This window comes from Ascidiella aspersa, chromosome 8 (assembly GCF_963924565.1).
Source record: "Ascidiella aspersa chromosome 8, kaAscAspe10.2, whole genome shotgun sequence".
NCBI classification, from domain to species: domain Eukaryota; kingdom Metazoa; phylum Chordata; class Ascidiacea; order Phlebobranchia; family Ascidiidae; genus Ascidiella; species Ascidiella aspersa.
In genome coordinates, this window is record NC_139454.1 from 22,238,712 (window position 1) to 22,264,192 (window position 25,481).

Consider the following 25,481-nt stretch of genomic DNA (forward strand, 5'->3'; position numbering starts at 1 on the left):
TTTTTTATAGCGTTTCTAATTTACAAAACTGAATTAACCACATAACATTGACCCAAGGTCCCAATTTATAGAATAACAGTGTTTTCTTTTTTTGTGCAGATCATGTGCGAAAGTGGTCTCTTAGATCAGCTTTTGTCCAGTTTTGAAGACTTTCTTGCTGATGAGAACGAACCGTTGAACCCGATCTGCCAACGGATTATGGAACGTCTGGCAAGGCAATCTGTCTCGCCTAACGAACTGCGGTAAGATTGGTTGTGCAAAGTATATTAGGTTTGTTCAAAAAAAACCTTTTTTGTCAAATTTTAGTTGGGACCCCCTGCAATTGTTAGGTTGCGTCTAAAAACCCAACAAACCAAATCTAAGCACTTTTGGTTCAGTATTAACCGTGCTACGTCAATTTAAAAATTCAGATTTAGGCTAAAATTTTGGAAAAAAATAATTTATCCTCCCCCAGAAAAAAATTTTTTTTACTTGCTTCGACAAAAAAGTGTTTTTTTGAACAACCCTAAAGTATATCATACATGGAATTTTGGAACATATTATGCAAAACATTCAATTTAAAATATGTTCTGAAGCATATGCTTTTAAATAGAGATGTCCAAAATTTGACGCTTTATTCCGGAATGATACACCATATTTCAGCGTTTCTTAAACTGGTGAATGGTTCACACCAGGGTGAATAAAATATTTGCAGGGGTGAACCAACCGATAGGGGTGAATAAGGGTGAACCGTCAGAAATGGATGATAGCTTGCGAAACAACCTAAACAATTTTATGCTGTATATATAGTCGAGATAGTTTTATCACACCGTGAGACAAGGGTGAATGAAATCTGGGGATAGATGCTAGGGGTAAACAAAACTAAAAAAGTTTAAGAAGCACTGGCATATTTTGGGCAAAAAGTATCACTCAATAATCAAAATAGATGAAATCAAAACGTTTAAAGGCAATTGTTTTCTTCTTATTTTTTTTTCCTTTTTTTTTTTCTTTTTTTTCTTTTTTTTTTCTTTTTTTTTTCTTTTTTCTTTTTTTTATTTTTCTTTCCTTTTTTATTTTTTTTTTCCTTTTAAAGGCAATTGTTTTCAGTATTTAAGCCGAAATTTGCTTTGGCGTTTCGAAATTTCCTCAAGTTGTCAAAGCAATTATTTTTTGATGCATTTACCTTTCAATGTAGAAGTTACTTCTTTGGATCGCAAATCACGGATAAAATTCCTAAATTAATTGTGTATCGGATCGGCACCGATACCACCTTAGTATCGGAAGTAGGGGTACTACCACTTGGCATCAGGTATTCACTCCTATCCGATATAATTAGACATCCCAATCTTATGTTGCCCTACACTCTACAGAAGACCTGGGCAAACTATAACCTGAGGGTCAAATCCGGTCCGCGAAGCAATTTAATCCGGCCCGCGGCTTACTTTTTATAAAACTTATTTTTTATAAATAATTTATTTATTTCCTTTTATTACTTCTTTACTATTTTACTTATTTTCTAATGTTAACCTGTTGTGTCCCACAGAAAATTTCTTCGCCTGGGAAAGCCCCTGCACTGTGAGAGCCTGTTGCGTAGCAACGACATCGTCACCCTGGGGCGCGTGAAAAGCCTCGTGTCGATCTCGACCCCCCAGAACGTGGGGTTGCAGCCGGAGGCCTTCACCCACCCGCCGGCATTTATCGAGTTCGATATGTCCACGCAGGTAAGCTCTGCTTTCGTTTTTAGACTCCTAAAATCCTGTATAGTTTTTTCGGTACGCCTGGCTTTGTGTGAGTATATCTGAACTGTTTAACCATTAGAGCATAATGGTTGGAGGTTGTAGTAAGACGTAACAAGAATATCAAAGCCCATGCAGAAGTAGGAAACTAAGGTCATCGGTAACGGTGAGTTTTTTTGCAAATAAATCAGTTGCGAAATGCCTTAAATCCCAGTCAAGGTTTAAGTCTTAATTACAGTCATTTTAAAATCCAAATGAAGTAATTTTAAAAGTACTTAAAGCCCAATTAAGTTATTTGTCAAATAAGTCCTGGTCAAGTCATTGTTAAGGGATTCAAATCCCATTCAAGTTTTTGGAGCATGATGGTTGAAGGTTGTAGTAAGACGTAATAAGAATATCAAAGCCCATACAGAAGTAGGTATCATTTTGAACGTTTCGAATAACTCTTTATTCATTTTCAACATCATGTTCTTGCACCTACTTCTGTATGGGCCTTGATGTTCTTATTGCGTCAAACTGTTTAAGTTTTGCGTGTTTCTGTTTGTTTAAGGGTAAATCGTTCATGTTGTTTAGTTGGCGCACGCGCGACCGGATTGCAAACACGCATAAGGAATCTTTTGACAGAACTGACAGAATGAATATTAGCATGACCTCGTTGTTGCAACTTGGTTGTGTTTTATTTTTTGTGCATAGAACTTTACGATTTTAGACACATTCAAGAGCCTTGCAAAAAATATATTTTAAAGTGATTTTTTTTAATGAAGTGGTCCTAATGTGGGTGACGTTTACGTGTTTTTATATACTTAAAAATCACTTTTAATGCTCCTGTTGTTTGATCTCAATATTGTGTAAACATGAATAAGTTTGTTATAGTTTAACGCAACCACTTAAATTTAAATAATTCATTAGGTTTGCAGCGAGCTTTAACGGCGTATAGTGCACAAAGCTGTACAGATTTTCAAGAAAATTCAAAAGGGTTACAATATGTTTAATTGTTTGAAAGTACTGCCTGAACTGCCTCTAGCCAACCTCCAGTATTTTTCCCCACAGGGATCGTGCTGCTTGTATCTTCCCAGCTTATTTCCACAGTCGCCCCCGAGCCCCACAGTTGTTGGAAACGGCTCTTTGCCCCTCATATCAGGGGTGGGATCAGGTAGGTGCTTTTTGTGTCAATTCTTAAGGCTTCAGAGAGTTTCGTAAACGATACGCGTGCATAAGGGACAATCAGTCAGTTTGTTTGGGCGTTCTCTTTGATTTATACTAGCCTTGATAAGACCCACATCAAGTTAACACGTTATACATTATTTGAAAGAGTTTACCATTACATAATATAAACACGGCACTGGCATTTCAATTGTCAGTTGCTTCTGAAAATCGACCGTTTCTGGCAAAGTGCACGTGGTTTTGTTTTCAACATTGCGTAATATATATACGCTCCAGTACTTTTATTAATTTAACATCAAGGTAAAGTTGGTCCGTGAAACCCTTGTGACTAGTTTTAGGGGGTTCATTAAGGCCTAATTAAAATCTTTGATATTTCAAAAAATGGAATGAATTGTTCAAAAGATAGAAGTTAAATGCAAAACGCTCTTGCCTCTTCTTCCTAAATGTATTTAACATACATTTCAGTTTCACTTTTGTTTCAGGTTTACTTTTTGTTTTCAGGTTTTTTCAGGTTTACTTGTTTTATGATGTCAATCTATGACATCAACTTTGGTTGCCGGCCCTGTCCACGCCAACCAAAGACAGTTTTTAGGGCGTCCACGTAAAAAAAAGTTTGAGAATCCCTGCTTTAGATTGTCGGCTGGCCCGCAATTTATATTTCAGACGAAAGTAACAGACTAATAAGAGCTTTGTAACGTTATAAATAAATACAGTGAAGTGCTTGTATAGATATGTGGCCGCCAAACTACGCCCCGCATGTTTATATTTCCTGCCCGCGCCATATTTCCTTCAAGAACCTAAAATAGGATCGTTCATATTATTAACAAAAAAGCAATTCTAATCGACATTTTGACGAAACTTTGAACCAAACGACAATTTTGTAAAGTTTACAATAGATTTTTTACAAATATTTATTTTATTCGTAGTGTCATAAAATGTGAAAACACTATTTATATCGTTACCGTTTTCCCATCCGCAACCGCCAGTGCTTGCAGTAATTATCCGGCCCACTATAAAATATAAATTGGTGACCCTGGTATAAAAGATGAACTGCCCTAAAATTGGTCGTGTTTCATTCGTTTTTTTTCGCAGAGGAACGTGTCTTTCCACCGGCCCATTGCCTCACCCTTTCAGCGTGGGTCTACGTCGAGCAGTTTTGTCCGATGAGGCTTCACCCGATCAGGATTCTCACCATCACCAGACAGGTCTCGTTTTTTCGTTTCGTCGCCGCGAAGTTTCTATACTTTGTCGTACATCTCCCCTTGTTTTGTGACTTAGTTTAAGCGGGCACACGTTAACATAGTCATTCGTAGTTTTTTAGCTCTTTTTGAGGTTTTAATGTATGACTAGACTACGTGAGGACTTACTGTTTAACAAAACAAGTATTTTTTTATGAAGCCATTAATTACGGGTATATATACATTTACACATGTTACACATGTTACACATGTTCAATTGGGCTTAAGCCAAAATAGGACGAATACCTAATGGTCGTAGTACCTTCTAAATCGGAATAAATCCTAAATCCTTCGGCATAAGACCTTAATGGCCAAAATCAGGCCTAAACAATACTTCCCCTAATCCCAAACCCCACCCCTAAGTTCATCACTAACTCCCCTAAGAATTTGAACCCTAACCCATTTTCTAACCCCAACTATTACCCACCAATAACCCCAAACAAGGCCCAAAATCCGGTGTCAAAACAACGGCGTTTATCAAACTGGAGCGCCCAACATCGTCACCAAAATAGCGGACTACCTACTGTTTTAGGCGTTATTTTGGCCTTTTAGGCCTTATTTCGATGAATTTAGGACCTATTTCAGTAGATTTAGGTCTAATTCAGACGATTTCTATCTTATTCTGTACTGGATATTACTGTGTACTTGGCTGTATTATGTCGTTAATCTTATACTATGACTTTATAGATTTTTCTGCTTTAGGTGTTGCTGCTTTTTAGGTCTTATTGTGTGTCCCCGTTTGATCCTGCTGTGTTATAGTCATTAGCACACGTCGTCGTCTGTGGGTCGTAAATCAATGGCCAGACAACAAACACGAACCATCAAAAACTTTTTAAATTCCACCACACCCGATATATGTTTAACACAGACCTTTATATATAAACGTACATCCTGTTCTTAAAATATTTCTCCTATCTATTGCAGAGCTCTCTACCGGGCCAGCAGTTTACCTGTTTTGCCGTCCACTTGAGCGCCAAACATCGCAAGCTGGTGATTTCCACAGCCGAACAGAGCTTCTCGTCAATGGGTGGGTGACATTTAATTTAATCGACCGCCCCTTGTTCACTTTTATTGAACTGATTGTTATAACGTTACTGTGTTTATTCTTGCTGAATGCCTTTCGGCTTTTTTAACCGAGTGTTACAGGAACAAGGACATCAGCCATTTCCTTCTATAACCAAAAACAACCAAACGTTAGCTACACATAGGAGTCACTTTTATTGATGATATCGCGTATACCGGATATAAAATTTGGTATTACCCTTTTTTGACCTATTTGTTAGTGAGATTTATGAAACTTGGGTTTAGTTCCGAAATTATTCGTTAGGTTTCATCAAAAAAAATTTCCGAGTGTTCCACCCGACAGACACTTTTGTTAATGAAGAACTAACAACAGTATTTTAGGACTATTGCGGAAGAATGTTGAAGCCCGATCTGGCCCGCGCGTCGTAGTTTGCTGGCCACTGGCGTAACACAAAGGCGGCTTTCAGTTTCAAAAGAAATAAACACCCTTTATATTCAGCTCCTGGTGACTTGGAAGAGTCGAAAGAGGTCGCCGGCTTCAACGTGGAGCATCTCTGGCAGGAGCACGAGTGGCATCACGTCCATGTGGCCTTACAGAGGTCGACCGTGCTCAAACACAGCACTGTTACTGCTTTCTTGGACGGCGAGCTGCTCGGAATATCCAAGGTCGGTTGCTCATACCCAATCTGATCCTTTATATTTAGGCGGGATTGGCTTTGTGTCTCTGACACAGGTTTCGTTTTCTTTAACTCATGGTCGATCGATTTTTGATTGGATTTGCTTTTTGTCGTTGTCACAGGTTTTGACCGTTTTTCGTTTTCTTTAGCTCATAGCCGGTCGATTTTTTGGCTGGATAAGTGGATATGCTTTGTATAGTTGACGCCGTTCTCTTTACTTATTGATCCGCATTTTTTTAGTTTTAATTTCAAAGTTGCACACCAGTTCTTTCGAGTAACGTTTGCCGTCATATTACCCCCCCCCACATCAAACTAAAGTCATGAATACGGCTTCCAAATTGGCTCTGTAACGTTGACACATGTTTTGTCCATTTTCGATTTCGTTATTTATTGATCCGCCTTTTGATCAGGTCTTTTTTGTGAGCTTCGATTTCATTGTTGTCTACTAGTTCTTTCTAGAACAGTACACTTCTTGGGATTAAATTATGACGTAACATTTGACGTCATATTACCCCCACACTGAACTAAAACCCTGGATGCGCCTTTGTAAATTGGCTTTGTGTCGTTGTCACAGGCTTTGAACGTTTTCTTTAGCTATTGACCGGCTTAAAATTTTTTTGTTTATTTATTTTTAAATAATGATTTTGGAATTTTTAAACGTTCATTCGACTCCCAACATTTCTTTCATTTCCTACCCCGCTTAAAAATGTTTACCTTTTTTTCAATGTATATTATTTTAATATTACAATTTGAAAAAAAAGAATTACCTTTTTTTAGAAAAATATATATTTTTAAATATTACTTCACCCATTTAAAAAAAGTATTTAGCCTTTTTTTCGAAAAAAAAATGTTTTTTAATGTTACCTCAACCCTTACTCAAAACATATTTACCTTTTTTTTTCCAAATAAGCTTAACATTACCCCACACTTTCTCCCACCCAGTTGCGCTACGTCAGTGCTTACCCGAGCCCCCCATCATCGTCCACCCAGCAATCTTCCGGTCCCGCAACCAGCGTCCACGGTTGGGTGGGGACTCCCCCCGGCTCCGCTGCGCGTTCCGCCCTCGTGTGGCGGATGTCCTCTCTCCTATTGGCCGACGAGACCTCGCCCTTTTTTATGCAGAGTGCTTTGATCCAGACCAGTCTGGGACCCGAGTACCTCGGAAGTTTCCAAAGCGTTAGGCTCCCAGGTTTGTTTTTTGTTTTTTTTATTTGCGTAACGCCGTGATCCAGACCAGTGTGGGATCATGGTAACTTGTAAGCTTTTCATGAGAAATTTCACGCGTTTTTAAGTATACATTAATTGTTCGCATGCCGTTTATCATATTATATTGCTTAAAAGTGTTGCTATTTCACGACTGAATTTGCAAAATTTCCGCTTAGCTCATTATTCCGATCAGGCTTATTTTCTAGCTTTCCAACCAAACTAACATTTAAAGAAGAAAATCTGGCTTGTCAAATCGCCTAATGTTCTTGTTTAACTTTTTTGCGATTTTGGTAAACAAATAAAAGGCTAAACTGCAAATCAAGTAAAGCTTTCATACGTTAACACAGTACTTATCAACCTTTTTCGTCCCATGTGGACCCCTTTTTTCGCTATTAAAAGCTCTATTTTCCCATAAGAAAAACAGCACCGGTAAATTTAACTGTGAACATGTCAATCAAGAGAAATTTAGTAAGCCGCTGAGCAGTGTTCCCTCTGAGAATTTTTTTTACTGCGCACATATTTTTTGTAGTGCGCAAGAATATTTTAAGGCTGCGTTGGCAGGGGCCCGCGCCAGATCATTGTTTTTTGTATTGAGGCAAAAATGTTAAAGATGACGTCGCAAAGCGTGACGTCATCAAACAAATATTCCCAAGAAACTTAAGTCGGGCTGGTTTAAGGATGTTGCAACAAAGCGGTCACGCGAATAAATATGTTAAATTGACAAAACGTCCAATTTAGCAAGATAGGACATGTGACACAAAAAGGTTATGTCCAAGGCCTTAAAACCTCAAAATTCCCTCCTTATCCCGGTTGAGTCCTCTGCGTTAACATGTGTTTAAATGGGTCAAACTTTCGTTTGCAGACGGCAGCAACGGGTCGCTTTTCGCCGAAGACAACATCGCACTGGTGATCCATCCCGGCTCCAAAAAGTCGGTCGACTGGGAATTCGTCCAGGGCAAATGCCGAAAGCAAGATCAGCGGCACATTTTAAGCCAGGTAAACGTCACCGCGAAATAGTTTTTGTGTGTGTCGTTGACTTTTAAAGCTTGGGATGTTCGTCGATAAGTACTTTTGATGTTCTTGCCGATTGCCGTATCATTTAGATCAGTGTTTCTTAACCGTTTTGCCGGCCACCCAAATAGCGTTGGGAATAATCAGCGAAGCTCCAGCGACTGAATTCCCTTCACTTATTTTTTTCTAAATTAACAAATCCCACGACAAACAGCCTCAATTCAGTAAAATAAACTATTTCTTCGCATTGCTTCCCCAACTTTCTCAAACTGTAGAAAAAAAACTTGATCAGAACCTGTTAATTCGGTTTAATCAGAAACAACAGAAACAACTTTATCTGTTATAAATTACATAAACTTATACCACAGTAACATGTGCAGCTTAATTCGAATGAATCATAAAACAACAATGTTGTATAAAACAAGTAAATATTATAATAATAAACATATAGTATAGTAAGTAACTGTAACTGAAAGACCAACAAGCTATAACACAAAGACTGGAGCTCCTCACTGCTTGAAGCACAAACACAAAGTGAAGGACAAACTAAGATTAAAGTCACATGAGCCCAACACATAAATTGAACCGCATGAGAGAAAGGAAAACATAGAACACTTAAACAATTAATACACAATTTAGATAACTTAACAGAACCAATCTGAACTTTTACCATATGGACTGCTACAGTCGGTCACCCAACCAGATCAAACGGCCACCTAGGTCGCTATCCATAGATTAACACTGAGTCTATAATAAATTCAACTGAGCAAACATATGTGTATAAATAACGAAAACTAATGGGGGGTAATTTTACCTATGTGTGAATTGTAGGTCCGCGGTAAACCGAGTAAAAATTTAGTTGTTGTTCACTGGTTGTTGGCCTTAGGGTTTTTACGCCGTGTAAAGTTTGTTCTTGCGGTCCAATCAAAATATTTTGCGGTTAGGGATGTCTTGAAATACTTGAAATCTTGATCCAATACCCGATATTCTGAACAAAATCTATCGCGATTCCACCCGATCCCAAATTACGTCATTATCATGCTGACACAAGCAGAATATAAATTAAATCGTTCAAAGTTAATGTTTTCCAGATTAATTATGGAAGTTTTATTTATATGAATTGTTATGTTGGTGTTTAGATTTCCTATGTGTAGCGAACATATAGGTTCTTAAAGCTTGACGTACGTATTATGCCCCAACAAGCAGAATAGAAATTAAATCGTTCAAATGTAATGTTTTCCAGGTTAATAATGCAAAAAACATTTTCTTTAGTGCTATTAGGTTAGTTACCTCAATTGTTAACCTAATGTTATAAGATAAATTTTTGTTTCAACGTGAAAGTCGCTGGTAGCAAATTCGGGATTAAACTTCTTGTTAATTTGGTTACGGATCGGCATCGATAGCACCCTAGTATCAAACAAGTACTGATACTCCCAACAGGGCATCGGTATCGTCCCCGATCCGATATTATCGGACAATCTATTGATGCAAGCAGGTTTTTTTTTTAAGGTTTGGTTTGGGTGACCGCTAAGTAGTTTTAAGAGACCGCAAGTGTTTCATTTAAATACCAAAAAGTTGCAAGTCCAAAATTTGGGAAACCGCTGGAGAAATACCGTTTCGGTTCCCCAAAACACCTTAAAAAACCACTGGATGCAAGTGTCCTTTACCTTGTTCCTCCCCCGCATTCTAAAGACCAGGTTCAAAAACGAGTCCATTCTCTCCAAACTAAAAATATTGAGATTGATAATATTAATTACGTCTGAGATAGAACTTTTTGTGCTTACGTTAAGTTAGGTTAGTTGAATTTTAAGTCTGCAGTTATTTTAGTGATAAGGCAAGATGAAATAGCGCTTACGTTGGAAACCTTGAATTGAAAAGTACAACCACCTATGGTAGTGTGAAAACGCCTTTTCGCAAAAAGTGAAATTATTCCCAACGATTTGTTTTCTCTCCAAGCTGGGACTACGATCAGTCGACCACTCGGAACCGCTGACGCTTTTCCACAACTTGAGCGCCGGGGTGCCCGGACCCGCCAGGTCCATCGGCGCCATTGCGGTCGGCTCACGATACAGGGACTCCCCCCGGAGCTTTGCACCCCAATTGATCGGAAAAACTCTGCAGGTGAGTTGCAATCTTTGCTGACCTTGCCTTATGTTCGCTTGGGTTTACTATAATAACCACAGGCTCCCAGGTCGAAACTCGTTTTATTGGCCCGCTATCTAATTTTGTTGGGCCAGTGATGAAATCAAAAAATATTTTCTTAAAAAAAAAATATTTTTCTTTTTATATCATATTCGGTAGCACAACTTGTTTACGGTTTAATACAGGGGTTCTTAACCTGGGGTCCATGGACCCCTTAGGGGTCCGTCACCTAGTTTTAGAGCAGGGGTTCTTAAACTGGGATCCATGGACCCCTTAGGGGTCCGTCACCTAGCTTTAGGGGCTCCATGAAGGCAGTGTATATTTAAGAAGTAATAGGTTTATCAACCACAACAGTTTAATTAAAAATAAAACGGTATTGCACTGAATGCATTAGGACTCCAGTTCACTTTCACATTTTTGGACCGAAATCAGCAGACTTATGAAGTTTATTTGTATTGTGACGTAAATTCATGACGTCATTTAAAAAAAAAATGCCTATTGTGGTCCACGCGAGGCCAAAGAAAATTTTAGGGGCCCGCGGTAAAAAAAAGTGTAAGAACCCCTGGTTTAATATATGCGAACCAAACTTTTTCGGCTTGTTTACATTTTTGGATAGGTACCTTTGTAATCACACCTAGAAATGTCCGATAATATCGGATCGGAACCGATACCCCATCCATGCCAAGCGGTTGTATCGCTACTCACTCATACGATACATGGATTGTAAAGGTGCCGATCCGATTCCAAATTACGATAGAATTTAAACCACGATTTGCGATCCAGCTTTACGAAACTTTGGTTTAGTTTAATTTTTCCTAAAGTTTGGCTGAGTTTCGCATCCGGTTAATGAAATACTAATAGCAGTGCTTTGAAATTAGTACACCGAAAGCCATTGCAGACTCACCAAATCTGTTGATCTATGATGCAAGCAGGACAGACTAGAAAAACAACTAGCCTGCAGTGAGGTTCGAACTCACGACCTCCGGTCAAGGACCGTCGCTTTACCAACTGAGCTATGCAGGCTCAGAGAGGAGCGAGTAGAGAAACAAATGCTTGCTCAATATGTTAGTACAAGCAACCTCATTTTGGAATAAGGCAAGCATTGGCGTATGGTTGTTTCTCGACTCGCTCCTCTCTGAGCCTGCATAGCTCAGTTGGTAAAGCGACGGTCCCGGCTTGACTGGAGGTCGTGAGTTCGAACCTCACTGCAGGCTAGTTGTTTTTCTAGTCTGCGCTGCTTGCATCGTAGATCTACAGATTCGGTGAGTCTGCAATGGCTTTCGATGTACTAATTATACGTAAGCCGTAATCGTTGGTGAAAAAGCAGTTTCAGAAGGGCCAGATCTCAGTTGTTAACACACATGTGTGTGAATGTTTCATTGAATACTTTGAAATTAGTACGAAAATAATAAGTCGCGGGCCGGACAAATTTACCTGGCCGACCGGATCTGGCCCGTGTGCCGTAGTTTGTCGAACTTTGCTTTATCGCGATTTTAATTGAATTACCCCCAAACAGAACCACACCAGCACACGAAAATCCCTTCGCGACTATTAAAATAACTAGCACTACACCTCGATAGAATTTATTCCACCACGCTGCAAGCTTGAAATCAATCGCTAAAAAGTGAAATATTGCGACAAGCGTAAGGTCAATGCTTTCTCAGGACGTGGGCGGTATCTCGGTAGCCGTGGACCTAATTTCGATGGCCGAGAGCGTGGAGGGATTATACGCAGCCGTCAAGTTCCTCGTGTGCATTGTGAAGGTGAATCGACAAGCGGCTGATGACATGGAAAAGACCAACGGTTATCAGGTGCGTGTCATTGAAACGTTGCACGAAGCGGCAAAATTATCTAATTTTCATTCGGTTTCCATTTTTCTCCTGAAGTCTTTCTGCGTACAAAAATATTATTAAATAGCCCAAAATAAGTTTCTGAACTAGAAGAAAAGACCAACGGTTATCAGGTGCGCGTGATCGAAATGTTGCACGAAGCGGCAAAATGATGTAATTTTTACTCGATTTCCATTTTTTGTTCTGGAGTTTTGCTACGGAAAGGCTGAATATTAAAAACTTTCCTAATAGACCAAAAAAAGTTCAAACAGCCATCAACCTTTTTTTCTGTCCGGGCCTCACATAAAATATTACATCCGTGCCGAAATCGAATAAAAAATATTCCTTTCCGTAAGCTGAATCACCTATTTTACGTTTTTAAAATGCACGACTTGTCAACCACTTCTTATCCTGACTACCAACTGTCGCAGACTAGTTCGGGACACAATCCCCATAGTAGCCGCTAAGGATAGGATTGACTTTACGTTCTCGAACAAGACGTTTCTTGGGTGGTACGACAATCAGTATAATAAAAACTAATGCACACCAAGTGCCCGCATAAGGCTACAGCTGGTCTCTAACCACGACATTGCAAACTGCCCTTAAAATGCGTCCGATTCTCTCGATATCCACCCGACCAATGTCGACGCAATACTACGAAACACAAAACGAAATCGCACACAAAGATATCACCTTTTTTTGCTAACTAAAAGAAAGACAAGAAAGTAAATGTAAAAGAAGAGTAAAAGTGTAGTGGCGTATTCTTCCCATTGTCCAAAAAGTAGGTCGGGAATGCCTGAAGTGTTAGTATTGTTCGAGGACAATTCCATAGGGTGACGGTGCCGCCACTTGGGAGGTAGGGCTAGAGTTGAACTGTGCATCGGCAGAAGGTTGGCATTTTTACCTTTTTGTTTATGGGATAAGTAATGTATATGTGTCAGTATTAGTAATATCACATAGCGCTAAGAAAACGCTGCGAAATTCACACAAAGACAAATCCCCCACGGAAACCGACTTAAAAAAAAACGACTTAGTTAGTCACAAAAGGGCTACAATAATTAAATTTGTGACTACTAACCTTAATTCCCTTGGTCAGGCGCTTGGAATGCACCTGAAAAACAAGAGCGACCTGCTGAACACGCACATCCTGCACCTGGCCTTTTCTTTGGCCGGCACCGTCGACTCGGGCCGCGACGTGGCCTCCATTGCGACCCCCTCGGCCTTCGAGGATTTGCTTTGTGACCTCGAGATCTGGCATCGTGCGCCTGGCGAGCTGCACAAGTCGCTCTTCGACCACTTCTACGAGCTGCTGTCCGAGTCCAGGCGAGTCCTCATTTTTTTTTCACTGCGAACTTTTGTTTAGACCAGGGGTGGGCAACGTGCGGCCCTTCACCTTCTTCCAGCTATTTTTCCCTAAATAAGACTATGAGTGTGCACTATGTTGGGACTTTTGCTCTATCAGTTTCCCGTTTGAAGTGCCATAAGCTACACCGCTACACTAATGCAGTTGAACTCGAATGGGAAGCATCAAAACAATCTTCATTCATAAAGTTTTACTTGTGTCGCGTTGTTATGATAAAGAATTGTTTTGAAACATTTACACCTGTCTGGTACGTTCAAGGTGTAACAGACTTTTACCACACATATTAACTGAGAAGGTTTGTTTAACAGCTGGTTTTGAATTAAGGCTGTTAATTAAATTGTACTGAGCCGATCCGTACGAGAAAGGCTTCATTGGAATTGTAGGGAAAGTTATTTCCGAATCCACAATTAGACAGCACTGACAAAACTGCCGTAGTTGCAGCCTAGTAGCTCATTAGTTTTTCTAGTAAAAGCTGAAAATATGAATTAGTGTTTATTTGATGTGCGGCCCTCCTGTGGGCATTACAGTTTCCTAACTGGCCCTTGTGCTAAAAAGGTTGCCCACCCCTGGTTTAGACTGTTTGAGGTTTCGCCAATATACTTAAGCTGGGTTGCCACAAAGTAAGAGAATTTAAAAGTCTTTTTTGAATGTTTTTTTATTTTATTTACGTATTGAAAAGTCTTTGAAAACCCCTTTATTTAATTAAATAGACTTCAAATTTATTTTATGTCAAGCTTAAGTTATGGGTTCAGAAAGTGCCATTAACAAACAGTTAAAAATGTATTTTTAATTGACCTTTGACCATGGCATTTATTCAGTTTTGTTATTGAAAAACAGTTTTTGAAAAAAATTTTTAGTCCGTGGCCTAGTTTTTGAAAAACAGCAAATCGTGAAAGCAATATGAAGGCATTGCTAATATTAATCAGATTCAAACTATATATATATTTGCTAAATGCTAATGCTTTATGTTTTGTTCGCTGACGAAAGTTTTGTGAAGAAAATTGGGTCGCCAAAGCTTTTCCTGTTCTTCTTAAAACTCAGTATTTGGTTCAAAATATCGAGAAACACTGATGTTAGCGATTGTTCTTTGACCTTATCAAAATCCGTAGTTTTTGGCGATTTACAAACCGAACCAGTCCAACTTTCGAGCTAAAGCAATAAAAAGCTTCCGCCTGGTGAAACTTGAAAATCCTTAAAAACGGACACGCTAATATCCACCTTTTCATTCTTGCAGCAACAACGCCGCCAACCATAAGGTGATCTCCGCTCTATCGATGGTGAAGCGATGCACACACTTTCTCTATTCGGACTGCGCGCTGCCCTACAAGACTGTGTGCTCGATTGTTAAAGTACTTCAAGCGCTTATCGCCAACAAACCGAACAGCGCGGATGTACTGAGGTAAAGTGACTGCGCAATTTTTTTAAGTTAGACTGGCACTGGTATATAAGCAAGTAAATCAGGGCTGCCACAAATTCGTTGAATCTTTTAGAAGTCTTTAGATGTCTTTGAAATGATTACCATCTTGAAAAGTCTTTGAAAAAACCTATGTTTTTTCAAAGTATTTGAATTGTCTTTGAACTTATTTTATGGCCAGTTATGTGTTTTTTAACGTGCCGTTAAAAAAATAATTGACGAATGTTTTTAATTGTGTTGACCATGGCATTTGTTACTGTTTTGTTTTCGAATTATATTCAAAAATCGTCTATCGGTTCAATTTTAGATCTTTGAAATCCAACAAATGTTCTTTAATTTTTTTTTAATCCTATTGTCTGGCAAACCTGTAAATGGACTTGTCTAAAGTCGAAGTTAAATTGAGATTACGCAAAAACTCCCATGAATTTGCTTGCTTTCGATAAAAAATATGATTTGGGGGAAAAATTAAGACAAATTAATCAACAAAAAACGTTATTTTGACCTCGTACAGTGTCATACATCACGCAGGCAACAAACTAACGGGTTGACAAAAAATGAAAAAAAATGCTTGCGTATTGCTTGTTAGTTTTCTATTTTTACATTTTTCTGTTTCTAACTAAAAAACCTGGAATTAAAATATAGATTCTTTTCCAGGTTTATAAACATTACGAAGACCGATTCATAGTCCTATTCTTTTAATCGCAAGACTTTGATTTTTACATGGACGAAATCGTCAACTTATATTCGTTGTTTTTCCAGTGTGGGTCAATTCGCGGTCAGTCTTATGCCAGCCAGCAACTTACAGGAGCAAGATGTCGTGCTTTCCACGCCAGAAGACGATTTCGCAGGTAATTTCATGTTCTTAAATGAACTGCAGATATTTAACATAATGGAAACCGCATATTTCATATACAGAATAACCAAGTCTGTCAAAACTGTACAACACCTTGTGAAAAGCGTATTTTAAGAGCATTATCCCAGACTGGGAAAAGCTTAAACCAGTGGTCGGCAAACTTTTTTGTCGCGGCCAAAAGTACTCTTATCAGAGCTATTGTAGGCCCGCTATGTAAAACTAGTAGGAAAACAGTGGCGGATTCGGAATATTTGTTTTAAAGTGAAATATTAAACGGCGTCTTGATGGACAAAAACTGTGACTGCCAATATAATGTGAAACATACTATAAAACGAAGAATCTACGCGCCGAGCGCGAAAAATTTTGTGTTTACATATAGTTAAAGTTGGCCAAAAACGTAGTTCGACAGGGTCTGAACCACGCTGAGACAATATAAAAATTTTAAGCCACATGTAATTTTAAAACATAAAGTGCAATGAATGTACGGCTATCACGCGGCCCACAACTACATGATAACACTAAGCTATTCAAAAGTAACTCGCGGCCCACAAAATTGGCTCTGCGGCCCACAGTTTGCCGACCACTGGCTTCAACAATTACCTGGGTATTGGTTCGCCCGAGCCAGTTTCACAGAGAAACTTTGTGTGTTAAAAGTGAAGTCATATCTCAAAAGTTCTCACATCCTGGTCATCATCTTGTTAAAATACATTTTACTTTTTAATACAATCGCAGTTTCGGATATTTGGCCGCACAGTCGGAATAACGTGCCGATCAGTAACGTTGCATTGAAAAAACTCATAGTTTGTCAAGAGTTATATTTCTCTGAAATAGGTTTACAAATGGCTTTATCCTATTTGTCCCAACTACTCGACGAGCAACTATCCCAGTGTTTTTCAAAAAAAAAAAAACCCTAGGTCGCGAACCAAAATTGAGTCGCCGTTATTTTTGGTTGGGTCGCCGACTGGAGTAGTTCATATGCTTAGATTTAGTGAGATTAGTTTTGAGCAACGTTTCTCCCACAATTCAGGAAAATTGCGGAAGTATTGCGAATTAAAACGTAACATTTTATGGAAATTTTAGCCGACAAGTGGCTATTGCAAACTACAATATGTGGCGACTCTTCAACTTTCTCACAAATAGCTTTTTAAGGCTTTTAATTTTTATTTATTTTCCAATAATTTTAAGCGTATTTGCGAAGTTTAAGTTTATTAATCCTATATTGTCTTCATTGTGTTTTGTTCGCATCAAGCTTACAAAACATCCAGTGAACATAGCTGGTTTGCCAAAACATAACTGTTATATTTTCGCACAGTATTTTGGTCGCCACTTAAAAAAGGTTGAGAAACACTGAATGCGATACACAGTAATCGGCGTCGAACCGCTGAACAAATTATCCTATCCATTTCATCTTTCGTTTCTGACCTTGTTCCATTTTGTTTTCAGAGGACAGCAACCCTTCGTCGGTGGACAACGACACGAGAGTGAGCAAGCGCAACATCCACTTGCGCAACCTGCTGCTACAAGCCGTTCACGACGTCGTCACTCAAGATAAGGCCGCGTCCAAGTACGTAACGCAAGAAAACGGATTGTGGTAGAAACAGATTCTAATCGTCGTGTTCTAGTAACACCCGCGTGAAAAATAATCGCTTTATTCATCAATGGCTTGTTTACCACGCTAAATGTTGCTCGGAATGGGTTCGAAGCAATTTGTTAGCATCGAAAAACTTGACATTTTTTTATTTAGATAGGGCTGTGGTTCTTACCGAATCTGTCGATCAATGGTGCCGCAAAACCGTAATCGTTGGTCAAAAAGCAGCTTCAGAAGGGCGAGATCACAGTTATTGACACATATATGTGTGCATGTGTTGTGTTTATCTGTCATTAAATGCATTGGCGTATGGTTGTTTCTCGACTCGCTCTTCTCTGAGCCCGTGTAGCTCAGTAGGTAGAGCTACAATCCCGGTATGGCCTGAGGTCGTGAGTTCGAACCTTACTGCTTGCTTCATTGATCGACAGATTCGGTTAGTCTGCGATGGCTTTTGGTGTACTAATGATACGTAAGTCGTAATCGTTGGTCAAAAATCAGTTCAGAAAGGCTAGATCATATTTGTCAAATAAATAGTCTTAACAAGTGGCAAGCCAAGTCGTGAGTTACCCAAATATACTCCCCCATCTCAGTGGTTTCCAACCAGGGTGACGCGACACTCTGGGGTGCCATTTATACCGTTCAAGGGTGCCCAGAGACTTCGGTATATGTATTAGAGATAGACCGATAAATCGGTTTACCGATAATATCGGCAATTGTAGGCTGATACTTTTGCCGATATTTTAGTACGAAAATATGATGTAATTTTTCTTGTACAACAAACAACTTATCAATTTTTTAATAAAAAAAAATGGGTTTTAGCATCCCGCCAAGTTAATATGCAAAATAATAGTTTAATAATTAATAAAGGTATGTAAACTGAAACATTATTAGAATTTTATTTTCAATTAATTAAAGTTTTGAACATTTCCCAGGTATGTAAAAAATCGGTATCGGTATCGGTATCGGGTATCGGTGGAAAAATTGTAAAAAATCGTGTATCGGTATCGGTCCAAAAAGTGATATCGGTCGATCTCTAATATGTATTCATTTGTAACATCCCTGTTTCGCAACACGTCCTTTTGCACGACTAAAAAAAGGTTATCCCAGGTTTATCATGTGCCTGGAGTCGACCCTCGGTCTGGACTGGCTGCTCATCTTCATGCAACCCAACGTCCACCACAGCAGCGTCGTTCTCGCCCTACGCACCCTCTTTGCCGTCTTCGTCGCCTCTTTTGCCCCCGGGGCGCCGCCAGGCCAAAGTGGGGCTTCCCCGGGCGTCCAGGCCCACTCCCACCTGACCATCGTCGAGAGATTCCAGGCCGGGGAGGGTTTCGGGGGGTGGCTGAGCGGCGCCGACCGCTTGCAGGAACGAAAGGAGGATTCGTTATTGGGTAAGTTCTGCGTGTTTAATCGATACCTCGATCGTTTAGAGCAGGGGTTTTCAACATTTTTTACACCGTGGCCCCCTTTGAAAAACTAAGTAATGTATTTTTAATTCAAAAACTAGTTTATACAGTAACAGGTAGTAGAATGATAAAATGATATAAATACAACACTAAATAAATATGATGGTACATTAATTAGTTTTTACACATTTAGTTAAAGTGTTGGTTGAGCTTGTGTTTGCTCTGACATGGTCTTGATTGCTGGATGATTCTCATCATACTTTCTTTTAGCAGTGGTAGCCACTACGCAAATTTTAAAATAATTATATTAATAAATCTAAAAGTTAAACAAAGAAAGGTTGGAGAAACCCCTGGTTTAGAATTTGCTTTTTTACACGTAGCTATATCGTTTTATATTTTTTTGCCAAACCCGAGTCTTAATAATTGTTGACGTGTTAGATTATTTAGTGGTGAAACTTTTCTAGAATCCGTTGCTTGCGTATTGTTGTCGTTTTTACGAATTTCTTCATCTCCCCCCGTTGGCGAAACTCGATTGTTAAAAATCATTTTAAGTTATTATTTTTACTATAAATTTTTTGGTGAGTATGATCTTGCTTAGTAATAAAAAGATTTTAAACTTTTGTATGTTTTTTCTTTATAACTGGTCAGTTGTCATGTTTGATTTCGTCATGTTTCATATTATATATTAGTTGATTAAATTATTAAGATACATTTTTGAGGCTTAAGTCCAAAGTCAAAGAAGCGTTTAAATCAAAATGGTGTAACTCTTTGCATGGTGCCATAGTTTTAATGTATGCCTAGGCACAATTGTTTCACTTTCTAGTGCTCAGGACATCAAAATTCTTTGTAAATATTTCTTAGCTGTTTGGATAGTTTGCTTTTTGGGGGATTAATAAAAACGTTTGGTTGTTTGTTTTTCTGATTAATAAATAAAAACGTTAGGATGGTTTGTATTTTTTTCTGATCAATAAACAACTGTTAGCATTGCGTGTTTCATTAAAGTTTGGTCGAAGTTTTGGCCGCGACTATTGCGTTTATAAAAAACGAAGAAACTCTAATTTGGTCTGAAACTAATTGAATAAATTTTGAATAAAAAGAGCACATAAAGTGTAGATACTTCACACTAGTGTAAACGAGCAATTTTTTCGAAATCCAATCTAACTGGCAAATACTTTTATGACTGCTGTGCTTTCCACAAGTAGTATAATTAATGGTAATGACCGCGATCGAAGAATTTCTTAGTTTTCTAGTTAATATCCAAAAACATGCAGCAATCCAATCAAATCTTATTCTTTCATAGGCTTTAATGTTCGTTTGAGCAACGACGCACACATGGCCTACCCTTCTCTGTGCAAGGAAGCAGTGTCGGTTCCCGGATTTCTCTCGCTCCAATTTCTCCTCGCCTCTCACTCTCACTCCTCCCAGGTCACGTGGTTGCTTATGCGCTTTGCGCTCGCCAACTACGTCACTGTGCCGCTGCCCGATCAGGTATCTACTAGACTAGAGCTTTAGCGCCCCAGCATTTTTGACCTGGTCGGACTTGGCGCGCCGATATTGGTTTTGGGCAATATTTCCGAAAGTTGTGACGATACAGAGTTGAAATTTTTACACAGTCCTTGTATTGCCTACACTTTTCCGGTAACACACTTTTAGCGAAAAAAAAATAATATTTAAAAATAGGAATATTAATATTCAGCGATATTAACCCCCCTTTAAGTAACAAGCACGTCGACATCAAAATCGACTAAACTTTCTAAAAAAAATTATTGCTTTTCAAAAGCTGGACAAGGAGTCGACAAAAACGCTCATTCAAAATGGCGCAAAGATTGCCGACGAAAACCTCAAGTCGCTTTCCGTCGAGCTGCTGCGAATCCTCTGCGCCCAGTTGCGCCACTCGCTTCACCAGGTAACTGAGTTGTAGCAAAGATTTTGGTTGGCAAGTTTTGTTGATTTTATATTTTCTGTGTATTTGTTTTTTCCCTTAATTAAAGAAATTTGTCAAACGCTTCTTTTGAATCGCACCCAAAGCGTTTTGTGGTAAAAAATCCGCATCCGTGCCAGTTTTAATACAATTGAGCTTTGTTCAGTGTTTCCCCATTTTCATACTGTTGCTTTTACACTAGAGAGCACGAATATTTTAAAGGCTGATTTAGCAGAGCCCTCACTCCTGGATCAAAAACGCGCTTTGTACTCAGTAGAATTAGGACACAGAGCTTTCTTCTGAAGTTTATTGTTTTTCGGTGTTTACATTTTCTTCATGTTTGTTACCTGAATCGTATTTTCTATTCTGTCAGTACGCGGATAAGCAAATTTTACCGCGGAAATGGCCTGGCAGTTCTTTGTATTTGTGATCCTTAGGGTAACATTAGCTCTGATTTCACATTTTTAGATTTTCTTTGCTCCTCAAATCAAATTATCATTGTCTTTAGTTTTCTCAAAAAACTTAGCTCGGAAAGTTAAGTGAAAAGCGTATATTTCTTTTCTTAAGTGAAAAAAGTTAAGTGAAAAGCGTATATTCCTTTCTTTATAAAATGCGTTTGTCATAATCATTCGTATGACAGCAGTCCAGCCATAAGTAAAAAAAATCCTAAAAAAAAATTAGAAAAAAAATCCTGATTTTTCGTTATTCGGCGACCAATGAGTTCTTTATTTACTTGGCAGAGTTTGAAGGACACAGAAACACCCCCTAACTGGGTGACGAGCCACCCCTCGGCCATCCTGGCCTTTTTCGAGGCGCTCTACACGTCTGACCACTACACCCAGTTGATGACGCACAACGAAGTGGTGACGTCACTCTCGATCGCTCTCGTCACGCCCAACGACGCAGTGACGTATAACGCGGTAGGTCTATGGCAGTGTTTCTTAAACTTTTTTAGTTTTGTTCACCCCTAGCACCTATCTCTAGATTTCATTCACCCTTGTCTCATGATATAATAAAACTATCTCGTCTATAAATAACAGCACCCAATGATTTAGGTTATTTCGATTATTGTTAAGATCAACTCAAGCTAAGTTTTACCATTGAAAATCTACAATTTCTCGAGTCCAGAGACAAAAAGCTACAAAAGCACAAAACACAGTCACAAAGTTTAGAAAAACAATGGACTATCATCCATTTCCGACAGTTCATCCCTATTTGCCCCTTTTGGTTGGTTTACCCCCGCAAAAAAAATATTCACCCTGGGGTGAATCATTCACCTGATTAGGAAACACTGGTCTATGGGATTTCTGTCGTTTATCGGGAGAGCGTTGGTTAATATGGTTGGAATTTTTGATTTTGGTGATATTTTTAAGATTAAAGGCTTTTAAACCGCTGCCAAACACCATCGTTAACCAAAAACTCTTTTAGAGGTGATATTTTTCACGATATTGGACTTCTGCGTAGGTATTGTCTTGTGCTATAAATACGAAATTTAACAACTATACAGTAAATAATTTCACACCGTCAAACTGGGCATAATGATGAACAGGTTGGAACGCATTCTTTATTATACAAAAACTTAATTGGAAGTACTTAGTATGCTATTTATTTTTCAGATAACTATTGCCGAACAATTTAATTTTATTTGTTTTAAAAAGGGAACGATTGTTTGTCAGTTGTTAGATTTAATTTATCTAATTTTCGTTATTAATATTTTCTAAATTTTAAAACAAGCTGTGCTTTTTCGAATCTTCTCTATGAAATACCATTTACAGATTTTGGTTTAATGTTACTTTTTGACTCAAAGAATAGTAGCCAAACGATATTGATGATATCATCAGACAGTAAAAAAATATCTAATTATATCGAAACATCTCACAGAACAACAACTTTTTTTTAGGTTTCAATTGAGTCAAATATTTTACTGCCTACCTAAATGGAAGCTTGTAACGGTCCTACCTGAAAAAATAAATAAAAATCGTTTTATTTGATACAGAAGCGCGATTCCACTTTGGACCATCTCTCCGTGGAAGGACTTATGCCGAGCTCCTTCCTGTCATCCAGTCGACCTTGCGCTCATCCGTCCAAAGATACTTTATTAAACCTGCTGGGGAGGATGGTTTGGGACAGCGTGGCTAACCCCAAGTGCAAATCCACACAGGCGATACTCGACACTGTGCTAGACGTAAGAGATGTCCAAAAGACTTTTTGTGCGATAACACGAAAAATGTGCTTGAACAAACTTGATTTTTTGTCTTCACAAAGTCACTACTAGAATTGGACAACTAGACAATTCCAGTTTTCCGATTTAATAAGTTAGATGAAAATACGGCTAATTCTAAATCTAATCTATTTTGTGAATTTCTTGTGTGCGCTAATTCTACAGTAGGTCAAATCTATTTGGGATTTTACCAAACATGCTACTTCGTCCAACGACTTGTTTAGTCTATTAGTCAAAACAAAGAATTTGAATTACTGCTATTTGTTCGTTACAACTTGTAGGCGATTTTTACAGTATTAAGAACATAGGCTATGTCAAACCAGATGGCAAATAGCATAGGAATATTTGCCATTTACATTTTGATGAGAATAAATTTCGATTTTAAATAAATCGATTGTGAAAAATTAAATGTAATTTTGTTAAAATTCTAGGTTATATTATGTTTTGTAAGAATTGCGTAATTCTAATTCTAATCTAATTGGAAAAATTAAAACAATCCAATTCCAAGTCTAATCTAATTTTTCGAACTGAAATAATCTAATTTTAATTCTAGTCTGATTATAAAAAGCTGAAATAAATCTGGTCACTACACGTTATTTGCTGAGCTTTCGCATTAGTTTTAAAATAGTTCTATTGGAAATAGATTTTAACGACTCTCGATTTGTGTGTAAGTTCTCAAAAAAATCTTTTAAGATTTTTATAAAATCGTTTACTCAAATAGCGGTTTCCCACCCTCAAAGAAAAACAAACATACTTTGTTATCAGCTGAGCGGCGAGAAATGTTCGCTCGCCCAACACAAGGACTACATGAGCGACGTGGTGCGCCACCTAATGAAATGCCGCACCACCATTCTCCCCTCCTACGTCAAGAACTATCACGTGACCGCAAACGTCACCGGACTGGCCGCGCGATTCGTTGACAAGATTTGGCAGAGTACGTCATGAGTATTGAGTAGTGTCGACAGTATATTACAGTCTTAAATACACAACATATGCATCTTTGGAGCATAATGGTTGGAGGTTGGAGAAAGCGGAGTAGGAATATCACAGCCTATACAGAAGTAGGTATCATTTTGAACGTTTCGAATAACTCTTTATCCATTTTCAACATTAATGTTAAAATGAATAAAGAGTTATTCGAAACGTTCAAAATGTTACCTACTTCTGTATAGGCTTTGATATTCTTAAATACACGATATGCACGGATACGTAATTTAGCTTAATAATGAATGTCAAAGCTAACTAGGTCGATTAAATCGCCATTCTCTTGATCAAGACGTTTCGATACGAACTTGGAGCATCATTAAAATTTCGTTCCACCTTTTATAAGTGATGTTTGTATATATTCCAGTCATATTACCTGATGATGATACAAGTGCGTATCGAAAATCTAAATGATGTCGCTTTACTTGACCTATTTAGCTTTGACATTCATTATTCAGCTAACATTATGTTTTATTGTCATTTTTAAGTACACTATTTCGAACTTTTCTTTTTGTTGTTGTTCCAGTAAATTATGCAATAGGAATCGAAAACGATGTATGAAGGGCTTTTTTAAACATTGATAATAATTCACCATCTGCCAAAACTAACTGTTTCATCTAAAATACAAAATGACAGATGACGAAAAAGGTTTCTAAAGAGTCGCACGAGTTTTGTGTAATCCTTTTTCAGAAATTTACTATTTTACATATTGCTGACAAAAACTAGGTAATTGTTGTACGGGAAAGTGAGACCTAACGCCAGCGCGAGTTAAAAAAACATTTATAATAACTAGATACGGCTTTCTGTAGCTGTGCAACCAGTAAAATGTGGCTCTATCTTCCAGATTTGCTCGCCAATGACACTCGAGAAGTTTTTGCATTCCTTCTTCATCTCATAACACTGTGTTCAGTTAAGCGTAAGTTCTTTATTAGCCTCTTTTTTGTTGTAGGTTTTTGTACTGTTGTCGAGTAAAGGTCAAATGTTGTTACTTACTCGTCGATCGTAAATAATTCAAAACATGATAATTCGGTGAAATTCTTGAGCTCGGTAAAACAAATCTTCTAACCTGGGCTGCGAAGTCGGTTTAAAACTAACCTGAGTCCGACTCCAGTCTAAAATACATACGCGAGTCCGACTCCCATGTTTCTAAGTGCGATCTGGGCCGATTACACGATTCCCGCTTTCAACTCCGACTCTACAGCATTTATGTAGTCCATTTTCCTAACTCAAATAGGGTAGACATACACAGCGTTCCACTCTTAGGGAGTGTCATATAACTCATCCACCCACAATGCGTGGTTGCAAAATATTCCACCATATGCTATTCCATCTTTACAATTAACAGTTTCAGCCTAGTTGTTTTCTAATTTGTTTCTGCGCATGCTCACGCCGGACTCAGGTAGTTATTAGTAGCATACTCGTCCCGAGTCCAACTCTAGTAAAATAAACCGAATCCAGTCTCGAGTTCCGAGTCTGACTCGGCAGCCCTGGTCCTAACACGGCTACTCGGTTGAAGATGATATGTCGGTCAAACTGAATACTTCGGCCAATATAAGTACACTCGTCTAAAGAGCAGTTAGGCAACACGATTTTTTTAAACATTCAAGTAACCATTATATGTGACGTACGAATAACGTCATCAACCCTAAATATGTCAGCTTGGAATGGTCGATATTTAGTGTTTCTCATCCTTTTTAGCGGCAACCTAAATATTAAAGCGTGTAGA

General features: G+C 38.4%; 1 protein-coding gene across 1 annotated transcript in view; it reads left to right on the top strand.

Moving 5' to 3' along the window:
* LOC146136888 (WD repeat and FYVE domain-containing protein 3-like) overlaps nt 1–25,481 on the top strand; it is a 78,617-nt gene that overhangs the window by 16,460 nt on the left and 36,676 nt on the right. The window contains exons 19-39 of the mRNA XM_083394928.1: nt 100–242; nt 1,523–1,700; nt 2,766–2,868; nt 3,972–4,084; nt 5,042–5,144; nt 5,640–5,806; nt 6,760–7,006; nt 7,886–8,019; nt 9,991–10,155; nt 11,841–11,987; nt 13,102–13,328; nt 14,603–14,767; nt 15,542–15,630; nt 17,079–17,199; nt 18,331–18,614; nt 19,930–20,117; nt 20,410–20,535; nt 21,291–21,470; nt 22,547–22,735; nt 23,537–23,705; nt 24,600–24,671. Coding sequence (XP_083251054.1) covers nt 100–242; nt 1,523–1,700; nt 2,766–2,868; nt 3,972–4,084; nt 5,042–5,144; nt 5,640–5,806; nt 6,760–7,006; nt 7,886–8,019; nt 9,991–10,155; nt 11,841–11,987; nt 13,102–13,328; nt 14,603–14,767; nt 15,542–15,630; nt 17,079–17,199; nt 18,331–18,614; nt 19,930–20,117; nt 20,410–20,535; nt 21,291–21,470; nt 22,547–22,735; nt 23,537–23,705; nt 24,600–24,671 — 3,310 coding nt within the window. The remainder of the gene's footprint in view (nt 1–99; nt 243–1,522; nt 1,701–2,765; nt 2,869–3,971; nt 4,085–5,041; nt 5,145–5,639; nt 5,807–6,759; nt 7,007–7,885; nt 8,020–9,990; nt 10,156–11,840; nt 11,988–13,101; nt 13,329–14,602; nt 14,768–15,541; nt 15,631–17,078; nt 17,200–18,330; nt 18,615–19,929; nt 20,118–20,409; nt 20,536–21,290; nt 21,471–22,546; nt 22,736–23,536; nt 23,706–24,599; nt 24,672–25,481) is intronic.